General features: G+C 44.2%; 2 protein-coding genes and 1 long non-coding RNA gene across 3 annotated transcripts in view; 2 read left to right on the forward strand and 1 right to left on the reverse strand.

Annotated features, from left to right (window-relative positions):
* The first annotated feature begins 4,031 nt into the window (after positions 1-4,031).
* On the forward strand, positions 4,032-5,419 carry LOC119431101 (protein C10-like). Its single transcript, XM_037698582.2, has 3 exons — positions 4,032-4,194; positions 4,287-4,463; positions 4,593-5,419. The coding sequence occupies exons 1-3, from the start codon at positions 4,059-4,061 to the stop codon at positions 4,718-4,720; spliced, it is 441 nt and encodes a 146-aa protein (XP_037554510.2). The 5' UTR covers positions 4,032-4,058; the 3' UTR covers positions 4,721-5,419.
* Positions 5,420-15,696: 10,277 nt separating this feature from the next.
* Positions 15,697-21,780, forward strand: LOC125946617 (uncharacterized). Its single transcript, XR_007467713.1, has 3 exons — positions 15,697-15,884; positions 16,011-16,154; positions 17,041-21,780. It is a non-coding gene; the product is annotated as an uncharacterized LOC125946617 (long non-coding RNA).
* A 2,015-nt stretch (positions 21,781-23,795) lies between these two features.
* Positions 23,796-25,042, reverse strand: part of LOC119431128 (poly [ADP-ribose] polymerase 2) — a 73,381-nt gene continuing 72,134 nt past the window's right edge. Inside the window, exon 13 of the mRNA XM_049664343.1 lies at positions 23,796-24,825. Within this exon, the coding sequence (XP_049520300.1) occupies positions 24,669-24,825 (157 nt within the window). The 3' untranslated portion in view covers positions 23,796-24,668. The remainder of the gene's footprint in view (positions 24,826-25,042) is intronic.

A 25,042-nucleotide genomic window follows, 5' to 3' on the forward strand; every position in this document is an offset into this window, starting at 1 on the left:
GCAGCTTGGAATATATAATTCCTTTATTAAAGCGACGGCTTCTGTGCCTTCATTCTCGATGCTTGGCGCATCTGCTTGGTTGGCTTCTTGTTGAGCAATACTACCAATACAAGTTTATATCATGATCACTACTTCTATTGCACGTATTGGCACCTATAAAGCATTTTATTTGTCCAATGCAAGTTTATATAACTACTTATATTGCTTCAATTGGGACCCATAAATCATTTTATTTTTCTTACAGAACATTGTATCGCCCTGATACAGGACTGGCAAAAATCTTTATGAGACCTGTACTCTTTGCTACGCCACCTGTACATTCTGCTATGGGACTTGTAGCTTTTCCTATTGGACCTACATATTTCGTATAAGATCAACAGCGATTTCTATTGCAATTTTTCCTAGGGAGGGCAGCCATAATGGGCCGGAGTTCCTCCCGCGGTTCCTTGAAAGCACTGCACCGTAGGAGCAAGTGTTCGAGGCTCTCCACTTCACCACAATTGTTGCAGACGTCCGTAGCGGCGAATGCGAGGCGTTGCTTGCGCACTTGCGTCCACAAGCACCCGACGCGCAACTGTAGCAGCCCCACCCGTTGCTGCCCACGAAATATTGCGCGCAGTGTGACACGATCCTCAGGTTTCAGTATATCATTGTACCTGGGAGTGCTTCCCACCCTCCGTGCTCCCACCCTCCGGGGGGGAGCACTCCCAGGTACTCCCAGACACTCCCAGGCACTCCCCTATTCCCCTATTCCATCACCTTCCTCCTGGGAGACTGCGCTGACCAGCTTAGACCCGCAAGAGCAGCGACGGCTGATCCAGCGGGCACGCGGGTTGGCGCGAGCCAATGGGGCCCTGAACTTGGGGCTCCACCCTACGAGGAAGTCACCCCACCTCAATAAATGTTCTCTCTCTCTCTCTCTCTCTCGGTATGGGAGAACACAGGGAAAGAATTTCACTTCCGGAGGCTAGCCGGGGCAAGTGTAGAGTGTCTACGTTGGCAGTGAAGCTGCACTCATGGGTCGCGAGAACGAGGCATGAGAGCGTATGGCCTCCGAGATCGGGCGACGCGCGCTGTCTTGCGTCGCTCCTGGCGCTGAGCCGTGCTCCCTCAAGGGCTGCAGAAGATAGCGCCAACCTTTCCCTTTCCTCACGAACCACTTACTACGCCGCTCGTTCTCAGAGGCCACGGTATAATAATAATAATAATAATAATAATAATAATAATAATAATAATAATAATAATAATAATAATAATAATAATAATAATAATAATAATAATAATAATAATCGTTATTTGCACTGAACATAAAAAATGGTCCCTAGAATACTGTAGGGACCATAACGATAGCGCATGAGCGCATCCACCTTGTGCGCCATGACTGCTTCGAGGTATGCCGGGCCTCCATTTAACTAAAAAAAAATGAAAGTCGAAAACAGCTTGTCGCTACATCTTTAACGCTCGGAACCGACTAGCCTGAGAACAAGTTCTGCTAAGCAAAACATAGCCTTATTAGAGATTGATTTTCAGAACTCTGAGGGAGCCGTCGCAGCGAGTCCGGAGCAGTTCGGAGTAAATGTTACTCCAAAAATGACGGCGGGTAATTTCTGAAGTGTCACAACAACGCTCTAAAAACAGTTGAACCCTTTGGAGTGCATTTTTGCCACACAACAATAATCGTCATCTGTCTTGCTACTTTCCTGTCGAGAACGCTGTGTCACGCTGATAACGCTCTTGTCGTTCGTGACCGAGAAGTGCCGGGCGCACAGCGTTAAAGGAAAGCCACGCAAGTCAGATGACGATTATTGTTCTGTGGCAAAAATACGCCCCAAAGGGTGCAACTGTTTTTAGAGTGAACGAAACGCCACAATCTCTGAGGTCACTTAAAATTTGATGCAAACTTGAAAATTTGTCGCTGTGTAATGAAATTTGGTTTTGGCGCCTGTTACGTTTTATGTTACTTCAGGACTTTTACTACCGTGAGCGAGCCATGGCTGGCGTCAATGCAGAACCGTTTCTACATTTATTTTTCTCTCATTTCGATGAGTCCCGTTGGTTTCTATGCGTACTGAAGACCTTAATTGGTACTACCCCGCGTGGCGCTCCGGTTGGTGTTTGTTCTGTTGAGAAGGCAAGGATGGTAAGCCAGCGGAGGGCCGGAGGTGGCTGTCATAGAGTTTCTCACTATATTACCGTGTTATAGTGAGAAACTCTATGGTGGCTGTAATAGCTAGGTGACCCGTGAAACGAGCAATCGCAGGGAATTGTGGGGCGCGCCGCCTGCTAGCAGCTTCCGGTTCGACGGACGACGCGGCGGCATCGGCGGCATGCCCGGCGCCCGTGTTTTTCTACGCGGTTTCAAATGTCAGTCGTGCGAAGCTTTCCGTCCGCTTTGTCGACCAGCAATATCTTACCATTCACGCAGCTGATTTCTAGGTTTCAGTTCACTCTGGGCGCGACGATGACGAGCCAAAAAAGGTAAGGATACGCTTTTATTCATAAAGGAACTCTGGTTTTCGTTTCGGCGGCCTTTTTTGTTTCTGCCAGGTTTAGCTTCACGACATTTGCCGTTGCTTGGACGCACCGTCACTGACTGCCCTGCCTGTGGGTCAGTCATACAGGTGAAAAAGTTATCGTTATCCGATAATTTATCAAGCGTATAGCAGCATTACTTAGAAAATCGGGTGCTGAGGCGATGGCTACAGCGGTGCATGCTGCTCTGTGATCGTAGCTAAAAACCGATATCGTCGGTATAACGGCGCAGCTAGCGCTGAAAATGATAACTTTGCGCGCTGTCAACGGCATTTCTCGGTCGAAACTCTAGGTTCATTTGAAGTGGTACGTATTTAGACGTTCTCGCTTTTTTGTCAACAATGGCCGTATCGCCGTCATATTGCGCATTATCTCTATCTGTGCTGAAGGAGCTAAGGAGGGTTAGTTGGTTACGAGGATTATGTATGTATCTCGCTGTGTCCCGCTTAAATTCGCGCCGTAAAACCTCGTTTCGTAATACCTCTATGTGCATGCGAGTACTGAAATAGTTCTGGTTGCATGAGTCAATGTTAGAGAAAGAAATATCTTGGGGATCGAATCATTCCGTGTCGGCCCTTACACAGCTAATCGCCGCCTGATAAGTGGCACTGTACGTTCATTTTCTTTTTGTTCACGGATGGTCTCTGCCTTGTTACAGTTTTGGAAGTGGCAGCCATTCCTCTGATGCTTGTGCACAGCTGACTCAGCAAGGGTTGCTGCAAGGCAATAGTTGCATGCGTTCACCTTTAACGCTTGAATTTGAGCAGCCAACGGCTGAACAGCCGACGATGGTTTTGCTAGACATCTGCAACCGGGTAATCTGCGAGTGGGACAAAGCCGGACTGCAAGCGCAAGTGGCTCACTCAGCTAATGCGTTGCGCTGCTGAGCACAAGCTCGCGGGGTCGAATCCCGGCCGCGGCGGCCACATTTCGATGGACGCGAAATGCGAAAACGCGTGTGTGCTTGCGTTGTAGTGCATGCTAAAGATCCCCAGGTGGTCAAAATTAATCCGGAGCCCTCCACTACGGCGTGCCGCATAATCAGAACTTGTTTTGGCACGTAAAACCCCAGAAAGAAGAACGGACTGCAAGCGCGTCAATGGACTTCAACGGCGAAGCGGTGGCGGCGGCTGCGCTGACTCGAACCGGAAACAGCTAGCAATCCCTCGCTATGAACACATTCGATGGCCGCCACAATTCGCTCGCAGCGCCCTCGCACAATCTTTCGTCACGCGGCGCCTCAGCGGGAGAGCGCCGTAAAGCGGCCCTTATTCTAGTACCCTCTATCGTTGATAGAAGAAACTTTTACTGTCGAATTTCTCAACCGCTGATTCTGCTTCCTGTTTCCGAAGAAAGCGAGCGAAAGATATTTTGTACAATACTACCTGTTTGTGAAAGTGGCGCAAAGAAAAATACGACTAGAAAGTTAGTTTAAATTAGTTTAGTTTTTTGTGGATAGGTGGGAGGACAAACAGTAAACCGCAATATAGTGCACTATTTTCTGTACCATTATTTCCCTTGGTTGCATGTATTCGCGGTGTTTGCTCGCCGCTTCTCCGACGCGGCTCGCGCGCTCCGCGGAACTTGGTGCTGTGTGGGTGCTTGCGAAGATGTCGGCGACCCTTGCCTTCAAAGAGAACTTTGACTCTGAGAAAGCAAAAGGTAACTGGGCGAAGCCAAGCTTTAGCTTTCTTTTGCTGGCACATTTCGCACCCTTGCGCGAACTAAAGTTATTGTCCTTCAATGCAATGCAGGTGCCCTAGAAGACATTCTAGCCGCGTTTGACCAACCTGATAACTTCGCCAGGCTTCAAGATGCAAAGGATCTTGCCGGAAATGACATGCTTAAGCACATGCAGATAGTTTTCCCACTTTTAACACAAATAGAAATGACTGTCATCGAAAGCTATGGCTTCACACGCGACGGAGAAGGTACAGTAAATATGATAGCAGACGTCGCTAACCCGTAGTAGCTGCTTGCCCGGAAGCTGTTATAGAATGTAAAGCAATTTGTTCTCTAATGCAAATGGGACATAACGTCTGTTTACTTTTCTTTGTTAGGTGTCTTGCAGTTCGCCCAAATCATCAAGCAAATGGAAAGGGAGCATCCTGAAATTGCACGGCTGAATGCGGAGCTCCGAGCACATTTCATCCCTCCGATGGTGCCGCCGTCGTTGCCTGACAACTGATAGCTAATTTACAATGCGGTGACCGTATTTTATAACGATACGTTTCATTTTCCACATTGGCTGACGACGCATGATATTGGAAAATGAAATGGGACGTTGCAAAATACGGGCCTGGTTTACTTACAGTCATTCAAGTTTGAGCAATGAAAGTTGTTTTATTATGTATCCATGCTGCCGGGCACCCTGTTTATATTATTATTATTATTATTATGATTATTATTATTATTTTAAGCAGGCAATGTTCATCAGTCATAATTGAGTCATAAATGATACTGCCTGCATTGCGTGACCGGGTGTCCCAAGCACATGGCCTGCTCGTGCCTGCATTATCCTCCTTCCGCCGCCAGAGTTACTGAAACCCGTGAACAACTCTCCCTAAAACCCAGCTCTAAAAACACGGCACATCGCAGCTCGCAAGGAGCTGTGCATTACGTACGCGGCCCGATGATGCGTGACTCGTGTTTGAGATTCCTGTGCTGCGTCTGCCAGCCTGTGGTTTGTTTTAAAAAACATCGTTTCATTCACTAAACATCGCATTTGAAAGTACTGTAAATCATATCATAATCACCATGTTGTTCATGTAGCTCATCTGCTAGTTGGCGAAATTTTTGAAAGAAATGGATGTTGATGTGTGGTGTGCCATTCAAGATGGTATAAAATATTTGTTAAAATAAAGAGTGACACGTACAGTGACACAAACAGTGCATCTGAATGACAAGCATGTTTTATAAAAAAGATGGTGGGCGTCGCCATGCTCAATGCTGTGCTGTAGCAAGTGCCTGCCGCAAGGAGCAGCTGGATTGCGCCAGCTGCACCTTGCAGCTTACTTTAACACATCCTCTATGCGGTTGTCCCAGTTCAGAGAGCATGTCTCTTCAGTGCTGTAAAACAATGAGGACGGCATTTTTGCAGACAAAACCTGCTCACTTGCACAGCTATCACAGGCCAGGTCATCACTGGGCCCAACAGGGACCACACATGTATATGTAGACTTATGAAAGAGCAAATTTTAGTAAACTAATTTTTAAGCATCTAATGGAAAAATTATCTCCAGTATTGTACCACTGCCAATTGAAGGCTGGGTGCAGTTCTAAGCTGCAATGATGAACGCAAGATGACCTTTAGAATTAAATGTCCAGAGGCAGGAGTGCGCATATATCCCTTCATGAGGCCACATGTCGGGCCTGCAAAAACAATTTAAACAATGGGTTGTATAGACTATTCAAGACGGTGGCTGCATGATCTACATGCACAAGCAACTCTATACCATTTTATATGGCAGTAAAATGTGCATAAAGGGATCACACAGCTCTTTTCCCAGCACAACCGATTTGACTTCACATCACTTCTACGCAACTAAAATTTCGGAGCACATTTGTTTACTGCAGGCATAACTCCTGAAGCTTTATTTAGATTCTTTGCAACTAACAGAAATGTTTTCCCCTGCCCATGTCATCTTAAACCTTCCCTTTTCCCTACCAGCGGCATTACTTGAAGCTTTTGTCACCTTTCACCTAACGATTGCTGCTCAATATATGCTGACAGATTTCACATATGAACATTGAGGCAAACACTTCAGGTCATGCCATAATCCAGTGAGAGGGTTTTAACGAAGTGAATGGTTTCCTACAGAATTGGGCTATGAGCTTTTCTGCTAAAACGTTTACTGCTCTACCCTCTACCACATGGTATGGGAGTGTGGGCACAACCCATTGATACCACACATCACCGGACCAACCGTCGAGCAGTGGGAGGCTCAGCTGACAAGCCCAAGCACTGAATACCAGCATCGTCTGATGAGCAGGGCCAAGCTATTGGCTCAGGCCCACCGCATCCTGGACTAAGGACGCCGCTCACCTAGGACATTTCAGCTATAATGTACTGCAAGTACTTTATAGCCCATGGCGCTGTGCTGCGAAGCACAAGGTCACGGGATCAAATCTCGGCCACGGCAGTCACATTTCGATGGGGACGAAACAAAAATTCTCGAGTGCTGTACATTGGGTGGACGTTGAAGAGCCCCAGTTTGTCAAAATTAAGTACAATCGAGTGCTTCTACAAAAAAGAAAATTACCTGTATAACATAATTTTGGAGGTCCCATGCACTTTGTTATAAAGGCGTTCAACTATACAAATTCCCATTTTCGAACACTATGACGAAACACTACCGGCATGAATCTATTCAGAACTAAGTGTTTTGTAAACATAAAAATACAAAAAAAGCAATGTTTCACCAATCATAGTACACTCTAGAGAGAGGGAGCTCTTTAATGAAATGCAAAGATTTCTGTTGGCATGGTGTATAGTTGCGTACATGCCTAAAGAGCATTTTAAATGTACAGCCAGCATCCTGTCAAGCAACAATACACAGACTCGTGCACTGAAGAGATTTCAGCATGTGCTTTTGTTATTTTGTGATTAGCAGTACAATACACGTTTAATCTCTGTCACAACCACAGAGCTATATACGATTTTGGAAGCTAACATGTTTACTACTACGTGTCAGCCTCCAGAGAGATAGGGGGTGTGCAGGTTCACAGCTTGCACTTGAACTGCTCTGCAACATACAAAATGCACAGTTTTAAAATCATCCCTAAAATTACATTTCTCTGGGTTCCTAGTCACACTGGCATATTTCGAAATGAAAGAGCAGACGAACTGGTAAAGCATGTACATGAGCATGGAGAATAATGCACATTCCTGCTTTTTACTCTTGATATTAGGAACATAATACAAAAACTTTTCGTGAAAAGATCTACAGCATGATTCAACGAAGAGGCCAGAGGATCTATACAGTATGCCTCAGACCTGGACTTCAAATTCTATGAATCATGAAAGATTTAAAATAGCGTGGACAAATTATAAGGGACAATTTTATATATAGTGATGCTGTCATTGTCATTATATCTTGCTGTCTCTCGCCTTATCAGTATGTGTTAGTGTTTGCACATGCTTAAGTGTCCTTTTCATAATTTATATGTTTATTATTTATTTGAAAGCATGAGTTACCATGATTAGTGAAGGGGAGTAGCCAGAACCATGCTGGTTTGAACCTGTCCAGTTGAATCCCAGTTAACCCTGCCTACCTACTCGAAGTTTACCATTAGGCATGTTCATAATAACCAAGCTAACACTACCATAAGCCAGTTAGTATGGAATGCAGAATGACATTTCCACTGGGTGCTCTACAACAAAATGAATTCCACAGGAACCTGCTAGGTGAAGGAAGATTCACGAAAGGAAAAATTGGCATCCATATGACTAGCATGAAGCTATAAAGGAAGCCCACATTGGTGCCCCAGGTAGCTTCATGGTACAGTGGATGCCAACCTTCATTAATCTGGCATTATTGACTTGCTAATAATGCTAACCTGTAACCACTGTATTTCCCTTTCACGAGAATTCACGAATACTGGTGAATATTAGCATAGTATTTCCTCGTTTACAACAGTTTCGAAAGAAACAGCAGGTGCAACATTTTAGCTTAATCCCTTAATGTGCAATTCGGTGTTGTGATGGGAAAAAAATACCAGCCTTTACATGGGCCAATTGCCTAACCAGTGACATATTATAGTGATGGTTGTTGCGGGCTCACTCCCCTAGTTTTGATATTCACCAGTATCCATCACAGGAATCCTAAGGTGCTTTTTGAGAAGATAATAAAGGAAACTATCTGCAGTGCCTTAATAAGATTTGTACTCCTGACCCTCAGATCCATCTTCTGGAACCACAGTAGACATAAAACATGAAAAGTTATATATTGGAGTACACTGTGTCACTCAGGTGGCCAGACTCGGCTAAACCACTGCATCATTCACCCAAATTTCACAGACACATGGTATTTGGCAGTAAGCTTTGTTTGGTAATATTACTAATTATGGGCGCTACACCCTGATGTTCCGTCCAGGATAATTTGTAAATACATTGTCACAACATTATCCAATTAATGCAATAGTGGTACCATCTCTCAACCACTCAAATCTGAGAAAAAATTTGCTTTTGTTTTTCTCTTGGCTCCACAGATGATATGCATTTCCTGCTTAAACTCAACAGTGCACACAAGACTGCCTTGTTAAAGTGCCCCTCACCAGGTTTGGGCATTGCATAAAGACAAGTGCAGTGTGTAAATCATTTTACACACTGCACAGTTTCAAACCACTGCATGGCATGAAAACAGCTGAAATTAATTAGGAAAGCCTGTGTGGGCCCTTTCTCTTAAGAGAGCCTTGCTTCCTGCTGGAGGATCAAAGTCACATGCTTATACGCATCTTAATCAGAAGCACTTCCTGCAATGTCACCGAATATGGCACGTGACCGGTATATCAATCCAATGTAGGACGTGCAAAACCGCCACTAGAGTTGCACCATGGAGCAGATGCGGTCCCTCGATTCCAGTATGGGAGAAAGCAGGGAAGGAATGTTGCAGACACTATAGTCTGTTTCATACATAGCAGGCAATGCTGGGGAAGCTATACAAGTAGTACGGTCATAGAGGTCTCACTCCACGCATTTCGCAGGGCAGTTCTTCTTGATCTGCAAAGTTTAATATGAAAGACCCATCTCAAATATGTTGCAATTACAATTTGTGGATGCAAGTTTACTCAAATCACATATTACTTGTGCACATGTGTGCTTCCAGTATAGGCAATATACTATATTTTAGTCGCGAGTGCAGGTGATGCACTGCGGCCTCTAGTCGCAGAAATGTGTCCCCCCGCTCGATTGGTGGTAAGTAGGCCCAGAACTGCTACACCTTTCTTGTCATAAGGCATATTTTGCGACATAAAATGTATGAGACCTAATTTACCACAATATTAGCTCTGTGCCACCAGGCGCACCGTGCAGGGGCCACTCACAATTATGCCTCCACTCATCCGTCAAAATGCCCAGATTGCCTGCGTTTACCGGAATACCGGACACGCTTGGCGCTGTGACGGAACACTTAACGCAAGCTGCTTAGATAGCTCTCATTGGGAATTGACGGCCAGGCGGCTAGCAGAGAGGTTGGAGAGGCTTTGTGTGCTGGCTCCAAGACACCAGAATTAAAGCGACACGATGTCATGCAGAGCCAGTCAAGGCAGAGTTTAGCCACGACCTCTCGGCGAATGAGTTAAGGAGAAAAAGCATGGCTAGGGAGGAGGGTAACTTGCAATCGTCTGTAGCTCTCTTATTGTGAGACGCTTCACTTGTGGCATAATTTGTTTTGTAGCTGTACCCTATGCGTCTCCAAAATTTGTCGAAACCATTTCAGGGACCCTTTAAGAGTGCATAAGGAGTACTTTGTGTCATGAAAACCCAATAAATGTCACTTCTTTTGCATTATCATTTTAGTTTGAATTGTGTATAAATTATTTTATGGTTGTGTGTATTTGGTCATACCAGTAATAGTAGACTGTGTTCTCCAGATGACTTTTGTTAGGGCGAACTTTTCAGAAAACAGACATTTTCACCGTCCCTTAAAGTTTGTTTTAACAGCAGTCTGCTGTATTGAATTACTCGCTTCCAGCATTACTTCATTTGGTAAAAAAAAATGACTAGTCACCGCCTCCCATTTCTAGCTATTAGAAACCAAACCAACCGGTTATTTAATAAACTGGCGAACTTCAGAGATCGTGCAGTCAGCTGAGTGCAGTGCATGTTGAGGCAGCAAGAACATAATTGTTTTAATGCGATTAGCATTCTTGGGATACTACATGCACTTTCCTGTGTCTATGTCTAACCGTTATTCCACCAACTTGAGTCACTGGGTAGTCCATGGTCTAATGCATGGGTTCTCAAAGTGGGTTTCGCAGGCCCCTCCTCGGGCTTCCGCAAGCCACTGATAAACTTTCCCTAGTTCCGTGCTCGCCAAGTGGCTAAGACGGCGAATGCGGAGTGCACTCAATCCAAAGAACCTCAAAAACACATTCCCGAGTGTCAAAAAGCACCATCACAGTGCGTAACAGAAACGCGCAAACTGCGCAGTAAGTCCGCCAGCAGCTTGTAGCCACCCAGCCTCCGAAAACGGGCAGTGCGCCTTAGCTTTAAATCTCGGAGGCCCTAACTTACCACCATGCGCATTTCTCCCTTTTGTCGATCGGGGCCGATAGCGTGCGTGCTCGTGTATACGTCTGAGAATTACAAAAAAAATAAAATTAAAGATTAGCGTAGCTTGCACTGGAGGCGCAATGCTAAAGAGACAGCGGAGCTGATGGGCACCTATAGTTAGTCCTGGCTTTTGGGCTAGGCTAAGCACTACCAAGTCATCCCCAGCATTTTCCGGAATTTATTGATTTTGATCGATTGGCTATTGATTGGCTATCGCAAAGTATTGGCCACGTATTAGGGCTAGGCTAAGCATTACCAAGTCATCCCCAGCATTTCCCGGAATATATTATTTCTCGATTATCTATTAGCTATGGGTTGGCTATCGATTGCCCATCACAAGGTATTGGCCACGTATTTGGGCTAGCCTAAGCACTACCAAGTCACCCCAGAATTATCTGGAATTTATTGATTATTGATCGATTAGCTATTGATTGGCTATCGATGACTGACTAAGCTTAAGTAGTCCCAACCATGCTTAACTAGACTTGGCCAGGCTCAGCTTCGCTAGTTCACAGGGGTATGTGCCATTGCGCTTGGACCCTTTCTGCACAACCGCCAGGATCGGCCCACATTTTTGGATTCAGCAGACACACTACGGGCCCGGCTTAAAAAGCTCCACCAAGTTCACTGTTAAAATAAATGCGTAGAGCACCACAAATGCGCGACGCAAGAGAGCAACAACGGCCCTAGTGTCCAACCGAAACGAAGCTGCAGAGTCCGCATCCGTCCGCATGACTGGTCGCGAGCGGTGCCGATAACGTCCGACTATAAATGGCCCTTAAGTGCGTAGTCGCCATCCATGATCGCGTCGATAACGGCCGCAGTTTCGTTTGCAGCGGTTGCGGCAAACAGTAGTTTCGTTTTGACTCGTTGGCCTCGTGCCTTCGAAACTGCGTAGTGGCCGTCCATGATCACATCGATAGCGGCCGCGGTTTTGTCCGCGCATGTTGCAGCAAACTGTAGTTTCGCTTTGATTCAGTGCAAAGCTGTCGAAGATGAAGCGCACCGGCTACATCGCGATGGACGGACCATTTGTTGGCGACCAGCTCACGGGCGACAAAATAATCGGGATGTGCGCGTGGTAATGAAATGCGTGTCTCAGATGAAGACGTGCGCCACAGCCTCGCTGCGAGGGCTATGAATTCAGTCACGAGATGACGAGACCTGCAGCTTCCGCACTGCTCATATGTGCAGAATAGAAACATGATTTGCTGATTCAATCAGTAAATAAAAGCATGTTGACGTAGTAAGCATTTGTTTGTTTTCTTCATACCCTCGATAATTCGACATTCGGTTAATTCGGATATTTTTTTTTCGGTACCGTGAAATCCAAATTAACGAGGTTTTACTGTACTCAAAGTAGAGTTGGCACTAATTCTAAGACCTCTTGTGATAAAATGTTATAATTAAGTGTCCCCTTGCAATAAGCACTGAAAACTGTCATTTTTTCTCTGCATATGTCTTGTCTTGGCTCATAACCACGCATGTTGCACGTCACCATCAAAGTAGCCTGCCAAGCATGGAGGAAGGCAAAAAAACTAGGAGGGAGCGTCACGTGACAGTCTTGAAGACTAGTCATAAAAAATTTAGAGGAATGGGATGAAGACTAGTCATAAAAAATTTAGAGGAATGGGATGATGGGAAATAGGCCCTCACGTGATAGGCCAGCGGTAAATTTTACTCGGCTCGCTTCGATTTCGTCTGCTGCAGGGGTTTCGGAATATGCGCGCATAGTAGGTGTGGCAAACGCGCGCCGAGGTTAGTGAATTAAGGAATTCAAGTGTGTAAAGCAGTCGAGTCTGTGTTATGTCAAGCAGGTAACGCACCGAACCACCACGCGGATCACCGCTTAAGCAGCAGACAGGCACCAAGGCTGTAGCGAGCGAAGGCGTGTGGCGGGGGGGGGGGGGGGGGGCACTCATAGGGGGGCTCCACTCACATACGCTCATATATACGAGGTGCTGCCCAAAAGTTACGGGACATTGAAAAGCACAGGCAAACTGAGTGTGGAACAGATTTCCAGCGCTAGATGTCACTAGCAGTATGCCTTACGGATCAGTGTGCTAAACGACTTGCATCTAAGAAGAAGTATTGTTTTGCGAAGTGTTGTTTTGCAACGCAATGTTTCACTGATTTGGCGCATTTCTTAGCAACCAATATGACAAACTTCAAGGAGCAAAGGATTTGCATCAAGTTTTGTTTTAAACTTGGTAAAACTGCGGCAGAAACTCCTCGTATGCTAGAGGACGCTTTTGGAGTCGGCGCCATGAGCCAAAGTATTACGCTTTTATGGCATAAACGCTTCAAAAAGGGTCGAATGTGTGTTGACGACGATGAACGTTCTGGACGCCTGTCAACGAGCACAACCTCGGAAATGATAGCGGAACTTTGTAAGGCTATAGTTGGAAATTGCAGGCTAACTATAAAGGATGTCTGCAACATTGTAGGACAATCGTACGGCACAGTTCACTGAATTTTGTCGGATGTTTTGAGCATGAGGCACATTTCTGCAAAATTTGTGCCAAGACTGCTCAGTGACGAGCAGAAAATGCACCAGGTTTCTGTCTGTATGGAACTGAAGCAACAAGTCAGAGACAATCCCACATTCCTCTCCAGTGTAATAACCGGGGATGAGACATGGGTTTATGGCTACGATCCTCAAACAAAACAGCAGTCATCGCAATGGAAGTTGCCAAATTCCCCGTGGCCGAAAAAGGCACGTCAAGTTTGTGGGAATGTTGAGTCCATGCTCACTGTTTTTTTGTTTTTTTTTATCTACATGAAGTTGTCCATGAGGAATTCGTACCTCCTGGAAAAATCGTGAATAACAAGCTTTACTGTGACGTTTTGAGGCGCTTAAATTAGAGCATTCGTCGCAAACGTCCGGAGAAGTGGATGAACAACAACTGGCTTCTTCATCACGACAATGCACCCGCTCACACATCACTCATTGTTCGACAGTTCCGGACTTACAAATAAATCACAGTACTTCCGCACCGGCCCTATTCACTTGACCTCGCCCCCTTGTGACGTTTTCTTGTTTCCAAAGTTGAAGTTCAGGCTGAAAGGACGTTGGTTTCACACTGTTGAAGAGATCCAGTCGGAATTGCAGGCGGTCCTCAACACAATGTCGCCTGGAGAGTTCCACAAATGCATGAAATCGTGGCATAAACACTGGGATCGGTGTATACATGCTGAAGGGGACTACTTTGAAGGAGACAGTGCTGATTAGGCGTTATGATCAACAAATTGTTTTTAACGACTGAATTCCTGGAACTTTTGGGTAGCACCTTGTATATGTATATCAACTGATTATTTGCAAATCATTTATTTAAAAAATTTGAGAATTTGAATTTTCCCACAAAAGGCACTAGTGGTAATAAACTCACTTCCAGCGCTTGTCGAGTGGATGCTGCAGTGCTACAGTTGACCTGCTGAGGGGGGCCGAGCCCCTCCTGAAAAAATAGAAGGCCCGGCCCTCCCCCTGACTTTAAGCACTGGTAACCGGCATTGCAAGGTTGGGCATTGCACACCCAACCTGGGAGGACCACCTTAAAGATGACTGATTGCGTTTCGGGGGTTTCAGGAAAACCTTTTGCCCTTTTCCCCTGCAACGTTTGAAGGCAACCAAACCGCCCTTCCGACGGCGATCCATTGCGCTTGGGGATGTCTTCTGGGAAATAATGATGCCTTTCGCCCCCGCAAAAATGTGCAGGCGATTAAGCGAGCAAACAGGGTCTGAAGCGACTGTTTTCCCACAGGAAAAAACTTCGTGCCGTCTTGTGCCCAAGGATGGACTGGCGAGCCGGAGACTCCGAACATATTTAGGGCCATGCCGGCCTGTAGTTAAGGTAGCCCAGTCGACACTGTTGTTCTGCTCAAAGTCTTTGGCCTCTCAGCAGACCGGCGAGAACTCCCGTCAGCAATAGGCACGCCTGCGTGATGAAGTGTTGTGTGCCAGGATGCCCTAATTGAACAAAAATCGGCATGATGGTCTGTCCTTCCATAGGTAAACACAATGAACGTTTTATTTATGAAAATGGAACTGCAATATTCGCTATTGACTACGTGCTCGTGTGAATTATAACTGATGAAATAGTGGTGCAATACAAGTCAGTCATTTTTTTCCAGCTTTGTCATAGTTCCCACAAAGTGTTGAACATTTATTTCTCCTTAAAGTACTTTTATGAGCTAGCATACACTCCTAAAAAGCCCACGATGTGAAACTATTTATTGTTGAACAATTACATTTCCTGCTATAGAAATGATTATTTACTGGATTTTTTATGTATTTCTTGTGGCTGAAAACAATTAAAATTGCAATAAAACTAATTAATTGAAGAAACCATGAAAGTTGTCTTCATGTAACATACTAAGTTTTGCAATAGTCAATAAGAGCAATAATGTTGTAGAGAATATTCTGCATGTAGTAGCTCTGCTTGTGTGTGCAAAGTTCAATCATGCCATGAAATTTTTTTGCATAAAGAAATCTCTCAAGGTTGTACTTCCCATGTTGAGGTTAAATACCATTTTTTTTTTTTCCAGTAGATATGGTGTTGGTCAACAAATTTTAAACAACAGGTAAATGACAGTTGAGATGAAATAACGCAGTTGTACTTTAAATTACAGGAGTGAGCACCATTTTCATTAATTTATTAGTACGCTAAAGGCCTGGAGGCATTACAGAAGGGGCATTACATTACATTATGTGTGTTAAAACTATGTCTATGATATTTTTGTGTAAAACATACACTGCGAAGTTACTACAGCTCCATTTTCCCCCCAGATTCAATTAGTTGTACGAGTATTTTACAAGCACACTTAGATCAAACATAGTTTTCTGCACAAGGGGATGTGGTGTGTAGGGAAAGCATGCACAGATCATGCGAGGCCTTTTGCATGACTACAAAGGGTGTGTAAATTAATTCCACAGCAAATGTTATTGTTGTACCTTAAAAATAACTCGTGGATTATTTTTTAACTGCAGAAGCTGGCAAAGGACGATGCCACAGCAATGAGTCAACTTTCCAGTGAAGCAGCTTCATCCACGGGAACATCACAGCATCAAGATGAGCCAGTAAGTTGATGCACAGCTGAATGCAGCCATAATGCATGTTTCCAGTTTGATCATGCCTTTTTCATGACTGAGGTAGATGTCCCCCACTATTCCTGAAGTGAAGTATGCTTTTCTTATACTATTCAGGCAGGTCTCTCTCAAGCCGCAATGGACATTGGCATCTCTGAGGGCTCGTCTGATGTGCTAGCAGAGGGTGCTGCTACATCTGCTAGCTCGTCCTTCACTGATTCAGACATCGCTGATGAGCCTTCCGAAACCCAAGATGTCCTGGTATGTTTGATTGTGGTAATGATCACAGGGCTTGCTTATGACATTTTCTCATGTGTGTGCCTTGGTTCACTCATGTTCTGCTCTGCTTTGCAAAAAATCCGGTGTATACCTGTAATATATATTTTGGGTTTAACCTTTAAAGTAATTAATGCAGTTTCAAAAAATGCATATGAGACTTTGTCATACAGTTTTTTGTAATATGTTTTCGACAGATTTAAAAGATTTAATAGTAATGCTCAGAATGAAGAGAAAGATAGAACTGTTCAACCTATCATCAGCTACATTACAGTCCTTTTTTGACACAAGTGACAAGCATATTGCGTTCAAATTTCATTATTAACACTGGCAAAAGCAAGTGCTAATGAATGAAAGCCATATATGCTACATCATAACTTCATTTTAGTCAATCTAGGATAACTACAAGATAAGGAAAATAAAACAAAGTGCAGCAAGGCTGTGTTATGCAAGATGAAACAACTTTTTTTTTTCGGTAAAGTTTAAGTAAGGAACACACACTCCTTGTCTGAATTATACTTCAGCCACATCCTCTCATTACACGCGTAAATAACACCCTTGCTAGGCTCCAACATTTACTACAGTAATAAAATTTATAACATGCCAACTGTGCTGGTAAGCTTGATCAACATAATTTTTTGGGACAGTAGATAAAAAATACAGTACATAGCCACAACCACTGATCTCCCTAACAATGTCCTGCTTTCTGGTCATTGATGTGCTTAAATTTTAAATCAAGCCAACGGTCACTCTATTAGTCCTGGGTTTTAGCTTAAACTGTGCATAGGGTATTTTGTTTGCACGGTCAGCAATTTCAAGCTATGTTGCAATAAACAGTCCCTCATCATTGCACTTAGTGTATTTTGTCCAGTCTCCTAGTCCAAGGCCTACCAGCACACTCAAGGGTGAAGCTTCTGCAGCACTGCCTACGCACAACCTAGCGATACCTCGAACAGCAAGGCATATTATGGTGAGGATAATACTCGACCACTGCAATTTTTACATACTTGTTTCCTTAGGTAACTGCAAGTGAAGTAGCATTTATTTTCATGGCAGCTGTTTAATAGCTGAAGCATAATAAATTTCACTCGGTGAACTGCACATGGACACTAACATTTATGATAATGGCAGCCATGTAATTAAAAGCTGAAACATATTCATATTCGCCCATAGCGGTACGAGTTTCCTCAGGGTTTGCATTAAACACCAATTGGCGGCCAATAATCATTCTTCAATTTCTCTTTTCCATTCAAATGACACAATGGACTAGAAGATCAACAGGTTTCTCACAATTTTCTACGCTCTTTATTTGTTCGATCGATCATGATGAGCCGTGATACAGGCAGACAAAAGTGGTCTTTTGTGTAGGAGTACGAGCTCAGTATATTTTGCCCACTCAAACTAAAAGGCTTCTGTGAAGCATCTCGTGTTGAACTATGCTACATTGGCCTCTTCTGTGTTAGTTGTTTTGTACTTTTACCTTTCCTGCCTGGGCCCAGATGGGCCTGCAGTATTTTGCAAATAAATAAACAAAATTTTGAGACACTAGCAAGCTCGCATGGATGGCAGTTTTACGCCCTCACAGTTTTTTGGTTCACAAAAGTGTAAATGGAAAGTCGTGAGCAAGGTAATGACCTAAAATTTAGCCTTATATTTTTCATAGCTTGCACAAGAATGTATGCCACAACAATTAAGTACTTTGTTCTGGGTACGTGATTTGTGTCATGTTGGTTGCCCATGCACCTGTTTTTTGTGCGTGTGATATTTCGCAGCCACAGCCAGCAGAAGACGGCGCCTGAAAAGGCCTTTCTGAGGCATGAAGTAAGATGCTCCTCACAATTGCAAACTGCGACCAAGAAGAAGATCAAGACTCTGCAGCAATCCCGTCACCGGCTTTTGCAAAAGGTTGCTCATCTCCAAGATGTCATAGAAGATTTATCTGACAATCACATTCTAGGAAATGAGGATGTCGCCACTTTGCAGAGTCTTGGTGGGGCAAAAAAAGACTTGCTCATGCGTCAACTGCCACACAAGTCTGGTGCAGCAGTGTCACCCGCTTACTCGCTAGAGCTCGGGGCATTTGCACTAACTTTACATTTCAATTCCCCTAGAGAATACCGATATGTACGAGCTGTTTTCGACACATGCCTCCTGTATCCAAAGACATTGTGTAAATGGTATCAATCCATTGATGGGGCTGCTGGCTTTTCAAAAGAGGCAATGACTGCTTTGGCTATGAAGGTAAAGCACGGCCACTCCACATTATGCAGTCTGGTTGTGGATGAGATGGCTATTCGGAGACATGTGGAGTGGGACGGAAAAGGTTCCATGGATATGTTAACACGGGCATTGATGTCACTAGTGACAGCTTTCCAGTTGCCAAAGATGCATTTGTTTTCTTGCTTGTTGCAATCAATGGTAGATCGAAGCTGCCCATTGGTTACTTTCTAGTGGATGGCCTTGGTGGTGAGCAGAGGTGCAATTTGGTGCTGCAAGCTGCTAACTTTGCTCACGAAAAAGGTGCACACATTGCGAATTTGACCTGCGATGGCGCTGCAGCGAATTTGTCATTGTTGTGCAGCCTTGGCTGCAAGATGGACCTGATTGAACTGGATGCTTCTTTTCTGCATCCAGTGACAAGAAAAGCCTCTCTTTGCCATGTTGGATCCCTGTCACATGTTGAAGCTGCTGCTGCACACCCTGTGTGATAAAAAGGCTATTGTCGATATGAACAAACAGTTCATATTGTGGAAACACATTGATGAGCTGCGTGAAATCCAGTACACAGAAGGCCTACATTTGGCAAGCAAACTTAGACAGGCACATATTAATTGGAAAAACTGGCCCATGAAAGTCCCATTGTTGGCTCAAACGTTTAGTCAATCGGCAGCAGATGCTCTTAGTGAATGCAGAGCTCGAAAAATTCCAAAATTTTCAAATTCCTTGGCAACAGAAGAGTTTATCAGACATGTCAACAAAGCATTCGACATTTTAAATTCAAGACATCCAAGGCAAGAAGGATAGAAAAGGCCGCTGTGTCCTGAAAATGTGACTCCTGTCACTGCGTATGTCGAAGAACTGAAGGCCTACTTATGCTCACTGAGGGAGTCTGCAGCTGGTAAACTAATGACAGAGACCAACCAAAAGACAGGCTTCATTGCCTTTGTGGTGTGCTTAGACAACGCCATCCGCCTATACAACCACTTGGTTACAGAAAATGGCCTATTGGAACATCTTCCAACTTCCAAGCTCAGTCAGGACCACCTTGGGCTATTTTTTGCTGCAATAAGATCACTTGGGCGCTGTAATGACAACCCAACAGCAAAGCAGTTTGCAGCAGCATTGAAGCGTCTGATAGTTCGCAATGAGGTCAAGGACATTGATGGCGGAAATTGCTTTCTATTGGAACACATCGAAAGTCTCTTCATAAGATCCTCTGAAAAACCATCCTCCATTGATGTACAATTAACTTCACTGCCCCTAAGAGAAGCCCTGGAGCCAGTGAACCACTCACGGAAGCAATTTTAGAAAATCGTGGCTAATCTGCCGACCCAGGCAGGGTGTCCGAGATTGGGTGTCGGTGACTCGCAGTACAGGAAAAACTGCTACACAAGTTTCCTCGTGGGTAAATTATGTTCATGATGGCTCACACAATCAATTCCTTTATCCATCAACTTCGGATGTCCCAGCAGGTTCTGTTAAGGCATTTGTTTTTTGAGTGACTTTGTAAAACGCATATATTGTTCAAGAGCGTTGTATGCAGACATCAAACATTTATAGGGGGAAAATGTGATAGTTTATTGTAAATTATGCAAGTACATGTTTGTTGTCTTGCTGAATGCTGTAGCTTGAATCACCTGCATGCGAATTCTACTGAAACAATTGTTCTGTTCAGCACCAAGCTAAGCAGTATGGACAGTGACGGTAGCTTAGCTGGCCTACCTATCACTAGACCAAACTGTGTGATGACATGGACATGCTGTGAATGCTCTCAGTGCATTATGGGTGAGCTAAGTATACTCTCGAGAATGACAATGTATTTTTCAGTTTGATCCTGTATGTCTTTTACCTGACCTTTGTGGAAATTTGCCTCTGTCACCTGGAATACCGTTGGTTTTATTATTTCCAAAATAATTTAATGTGCTCACTTTGTTTACTTGCTTTACAATGGCCTTTTAAGATGCCAGATTCACTGTAACTATGAACATTTGGTGCATACCACTGAATGAGTTTTAAATACCGCGACATATACATTTATTTGAGGTTCACAGTGTAATAGAGACGTCGCCTCTTAATTTTGCGGTGTGTTGGCTCAGCTTGGACAGTGCTAATATGTTTCTAGGTGTGTGATACAACATAAGGTTTTTTGTACATTTTACTTGCAGCAAAATGCGTAATGTTGACATACTTAGTTTGTGGGTCTGACCTCACATCAATTCTTTCAACTTTGACTTTGTGAACTACTACTCTTTTTTTTTCGATTTCTGCATATGTATTGCTTATTTTTCTAACAAGCATCATCACTGAAGCCTCTTGCTATTTGTGAGTACAGCGCAGACATAAATATTATACAATTATAGCCCTGTAACGAAAACGTTGCATACAAGCAAAACTGCAGCTACATTCAAGGATAGCTGATCCCATTAACCAGTTTTATTAAAGGTATCAATACTATGTGTCAGTGGCGCACCGACGGGGGGGGGATTCGGGGGTTGTAACCCCCCCCTGAGGCCGACTTAATCCCCCCCCCCCTTTTGTTTAACCCCTTTTCTTTCCTTACGCATTTGAGTGCTGCAACTAAGATGTAAGATGCGCAAGCGTCTGCACACTCGCAAAAAGCGCATTTTTTTACAATTTCCCGTGAATAAATCGAAATTAGTGCTGTTTAGATGGTATTGGCAAACTGTCAACCCCCCCTGGCAGAGATCCTGGGTGCGCTACTGCTATGTGTGATATAGTTTACATTGTATAACATTATTATACAAACGCCCTGTGGCATACAGGTATGCTGACAATGATATAGAGCAGTGGCACAATAAATTTTCCTACTTGCTGTTTATAATTTTCTTTTGTGTATACTCTTTACAACGTACTTCATTCATATTATAAATGTGGCTTCCTTCGGTGTGTGAAATCTTCTGGCTTCTATAGGTGCAATAAACATTGAATAAAGAATGAAACAATTACTGTTGTCATAAAAATGTGCTTTCCATAGTACAAGTACACCAGCTACAGAATGTATCCACAAGTGCAAATGAATACTGACATTTTTTCCCTTGCCGCTATGTATTGTTTTCATGCCGTTACCTAGCAGGTTCACACTAGGAGTGGAAGGGTCCCCCTTGCAGTGCTTGACTCTAGGACATAATCCTGCTGTGGAGCTATACTCACATTCGAAAACAGCTGAATAAACTCTACATAATGCACAAATTCCGTCCATTTGCTTTATTATTATATAATGCAAATGGAGCCCCGAGGCGCGTCTCAACAGCGTCATCACATCACACAATCTTACAAAACAGTGCACGTAAATCTGAATAAACGGCGATGACTTCGGCGTTTAGAATGCAGGCTAATGCTATTTATTTCTCTCAAAACAAAAGATGCACAGCAGAGCCTTTTAGTAAGCAAAAATGCGACAAAATAGTGTCCCTCAAAGCATCTCATTTCTTTCTAGGTGCAAGACAGCGGGACAAAAATGAGCAAGATAATACGCACCGCAGTTTAAGGTGCACAACTACTGATTTGACGAAACTAGTATGTGGGAAAAATAGACTACGCTCGAGCGTTCTGGACGGGTTTCGAGGCGAGGGCGCTGGCAACTCCACCAACCGCGGTGGTAAGCGCACGTGACGCCTTGAAAATTTTCTGTCTTCATGAGTCGGGCGCCCCCGTCTTGCTCCACGTTTCAAGGCATTGCATTTGAAGCGAAGAACGACGCGCTCCGTAGCAGAAAACCACCCGGATATGTGCCTCCAAGCCTGTGACGGCAGGAGCCGCTAAAAGTTAATACGTAACATTCACGAATGGTCTGGCAACATTGTGGGCCTATTCCTACCCAAAAGGCACCACGCACAAGGCCCCAGAGAGAGGGAGGGGCGGCTTCCAGAGGAGGTTGGCTTGCCAAGGCTAGCAGATTTCCTTCCTGCATGCTGCCAAGCACCACCGTTGGCCCCAAACATGTTGCACGCTAAGCCTAGCCTCTCTATTAGGGGTGGGGAGTTCCTTGGCGCCTCACGGAGCTTAGCAGGGTACCCTGGAACGAACATGCTTGAGAACCCCTGGTCTAATGAGTAGAGAATTAGGCTGCTGTGCTGAGAGAAACAGGGTTGGAAACCAAGTGTCGGACCAATTTTTCGTTGGGTATGCAACACTGGGTGTGTACCGTCTTCAATGAATCTCTTTGATGCCAACTTTGGTCACTGGGTATGTGCCCACTTATCAATGGACCTGCTCAACACCAACTTGGGTGACTAATTATGTGCCATTCTTCAAAAAGTCCTTTAAAAACAGAGATAAGGATAAACAAAAGGAAATGAAAGAATATATATTTAGACAATCTTGTCTAAATATATATTCACACACGTGCTACACATGGACTTTGTGGCAGCACCACTAGATGGCGCAGCCTGCCCAGAGGGAATAAAGCCCCTGGAAAAAAACTAAAGTAGTGCCTACTGCACCCCTTCGCCTCCTCTCCTAGAAGCTCTTTGGTGCCCGCAAGGACACTACGGACGCGAGAGCCACGAGCACGGCCGGGCTCGGCTGGCACGCGCTCGCTAGCGCGGGAGCTGTGTCTTCGGCGCCGGTGCTGCGTCCCACAAAGTAAACAACTTAAAAGTGAGTAGACATTCCAGATGGCGCTTGCTTGACCTTCTAAAAACATGGTGCGTCACGTTTGAAACCGTGCGATTTCTCAGCGCCGCCGAGCTTACCTGGATGTCCATTTCCAGCGCAGTGGTGCTGCCTTCAGCAGCGTCAACGCTGAGCGCGGCTGCATGTAAACACACTCGCGTTCGGCCCTGCTTGCTTGCGGGGATGGTTTTTGCGAGTACAAGCGCTTAGCTGACTTAAATCATCTATAAAGCACTTCCATGACACGGTGTACCCCTAAAATAGTTAACAAGTCATAATCACACCATCGGCATATAAACTTCTGTTTAAAGATTCTGAACAAATAGGTTTCTTTCTCGGGATTTATATCATGCCTCTTAACACAGAGCGAGCACTTCTGTATATTGACTGATTGAATACCGAATATGTTTTACACTTTCAGGCACTACAAAAATCCCGCCCCTTGCTTCTACATACATTCCGTTGCCGTTCTTAATGTTACCTTTTCGCATTTTTCCTACTGTCGAACCTCTCCGACTACACCGCTCCGAACCGCACTGCCCTGGTGTGCCCTAGCGGGATAATTGCACAAGCCCATCTTTCTGGCCAAGGGCCATGCTCAACGGGCTGCGCTCCTCAACTAACTTGATTTACAATCTACAAAATGCACGAGAGGAGGTGCCTGCACACTGACACAAATGGTGCTATCTAGTTTTTTTCCAGGGGCTTTAAGAGGGAAGTGCAAGAGAGGAGCCCAGCGGGGCACACACACCTCATACATGACGTATCTCTGCAGTGGCATTACGGTGTGTCGCTACACTGCTTCAATGCTAATAGCACTAACATCGACATTCATCGCCAGATGGGTTCTGCTGTAATGTTTCTTTTTTATCTTATTGGAAAACACTGCTGATTGCCAAACATGGATAGAAGTATAAGCCAATATGCATTGGAAGTCAGTCTCCCGACTTTCACAGCAGACACCACCACATACAAGGCCCGATTTTGCACTAAAAATGTAAAGAAAAATTTTTATTCATAAACTCAAACAGAAAATGTGGAACAACAGATGGCAACATGCAGCACTTCAATGTGCACATATATAACCATCAAAAATTTGTTTTACCCGTTACATATGTAGCAGGAGTCATCTATAAGGATGCTTTTTACAAACATGGTATCACACAACACAAATGAACACGTCAACACACAAATGAAAAATATGAACACGCCAACACAAATGAAGATTATAAAAAATATGATGTAATGGGCATGCTATCCTTGCTTGTCAAACAGTACTTTTTAATTTTAGGCATTAAAAGACCTTAAAATACAAAAGGGAACCTTAAAATACAAAAGGGAAAACACACTTAAGTGTAAAACAGTTTCGCAATGTGAATAAATAGTTTTTTAAAATTCTTGAATGTGAACTTTGCACATCAGTAAATGCTTTACAAGACATGACAAAATGACTGGAGTATCTTTTACATAGTGAGAAATGCTCTGGACTTTTTCAGATATTGCACAAAAAAAAAAAAAAAATTTAACGGCGGAGAGAAAAGGATTAAAAACACACTTCTGCAGGCTGCACCTGAAAGGCCAATGCACAAAGAGCAATAATTATCACAGTTGAAAACAGTGGGAAAATATGTGTGCTGTACGTGGTTATTTTTGGGCACTCTCTTTTTCAAATTTCACCTTAACGAGGTATGTCATCTTCACCTGATTAGTGTTATACACAATATACTCATTATACAAAAGGACGGTATCTAACGGTTTGCGCCTTATCAGCTTCCCACATGCCAGCCTGACTCCATTTGACCTGCAAAAACAAAACAATAGCCAACACTTAATGTTCATGCTCACAGAAAAACAGGAAAGTGTACGCTCACTGCAAGCACAGTAGAACCGCATAAATATGACACCAGTTTTCACATTTTGCCAGATGCCAAATGCAAGCACTCACTCATGCCAGACTCACTGCAAGCACAGTAGAACCGCATAAATATGACACCATTTTTCACATTTTGCCAGATGCC

This window comes from Dermacentor silvarum, chromosome 1, assembly GCF_013339745.2.
Source record: "Dermacentor silvarum isolate Dsil-2018 chromosome 1, BIME_Dsil_1.4, whole genome shotgun sequence".
In the NCBI taxonomy this organism is placed as follows: domain Eukaryota; kingdom Metazoa; phylum Arthropoda; class Arachnida; order Ixodida; family Ixodidae; genus Dermacentor; species Dermacentor silvarum.

Excerpts from the sequence above, each read along its gene's own strand:
- LOC119431101 (XM_037698582.2), top strand. The coding sequence starts at position 4,059 with ATGTATTCGCGGTGTTTGCTCGCCGCTTCTCCGACGCGGCTCGCGCGC. Across the intron at positions 4,195-4,286 it reads TGACTCTGAGAAAGCAAAAG|GTGCCCTAGAAGACATTCTA; the intron begins GTAACTGGGCGA and ends AATGCAATGCAG. Across the intron at positions 4,464-4,592 it reads CTTCACACGCGACGGAGAAG|GTGTCTTGCAGTTCGCCCAA; the intron begins GTACAGTAAATA and ends TTTCTTTGTTAG.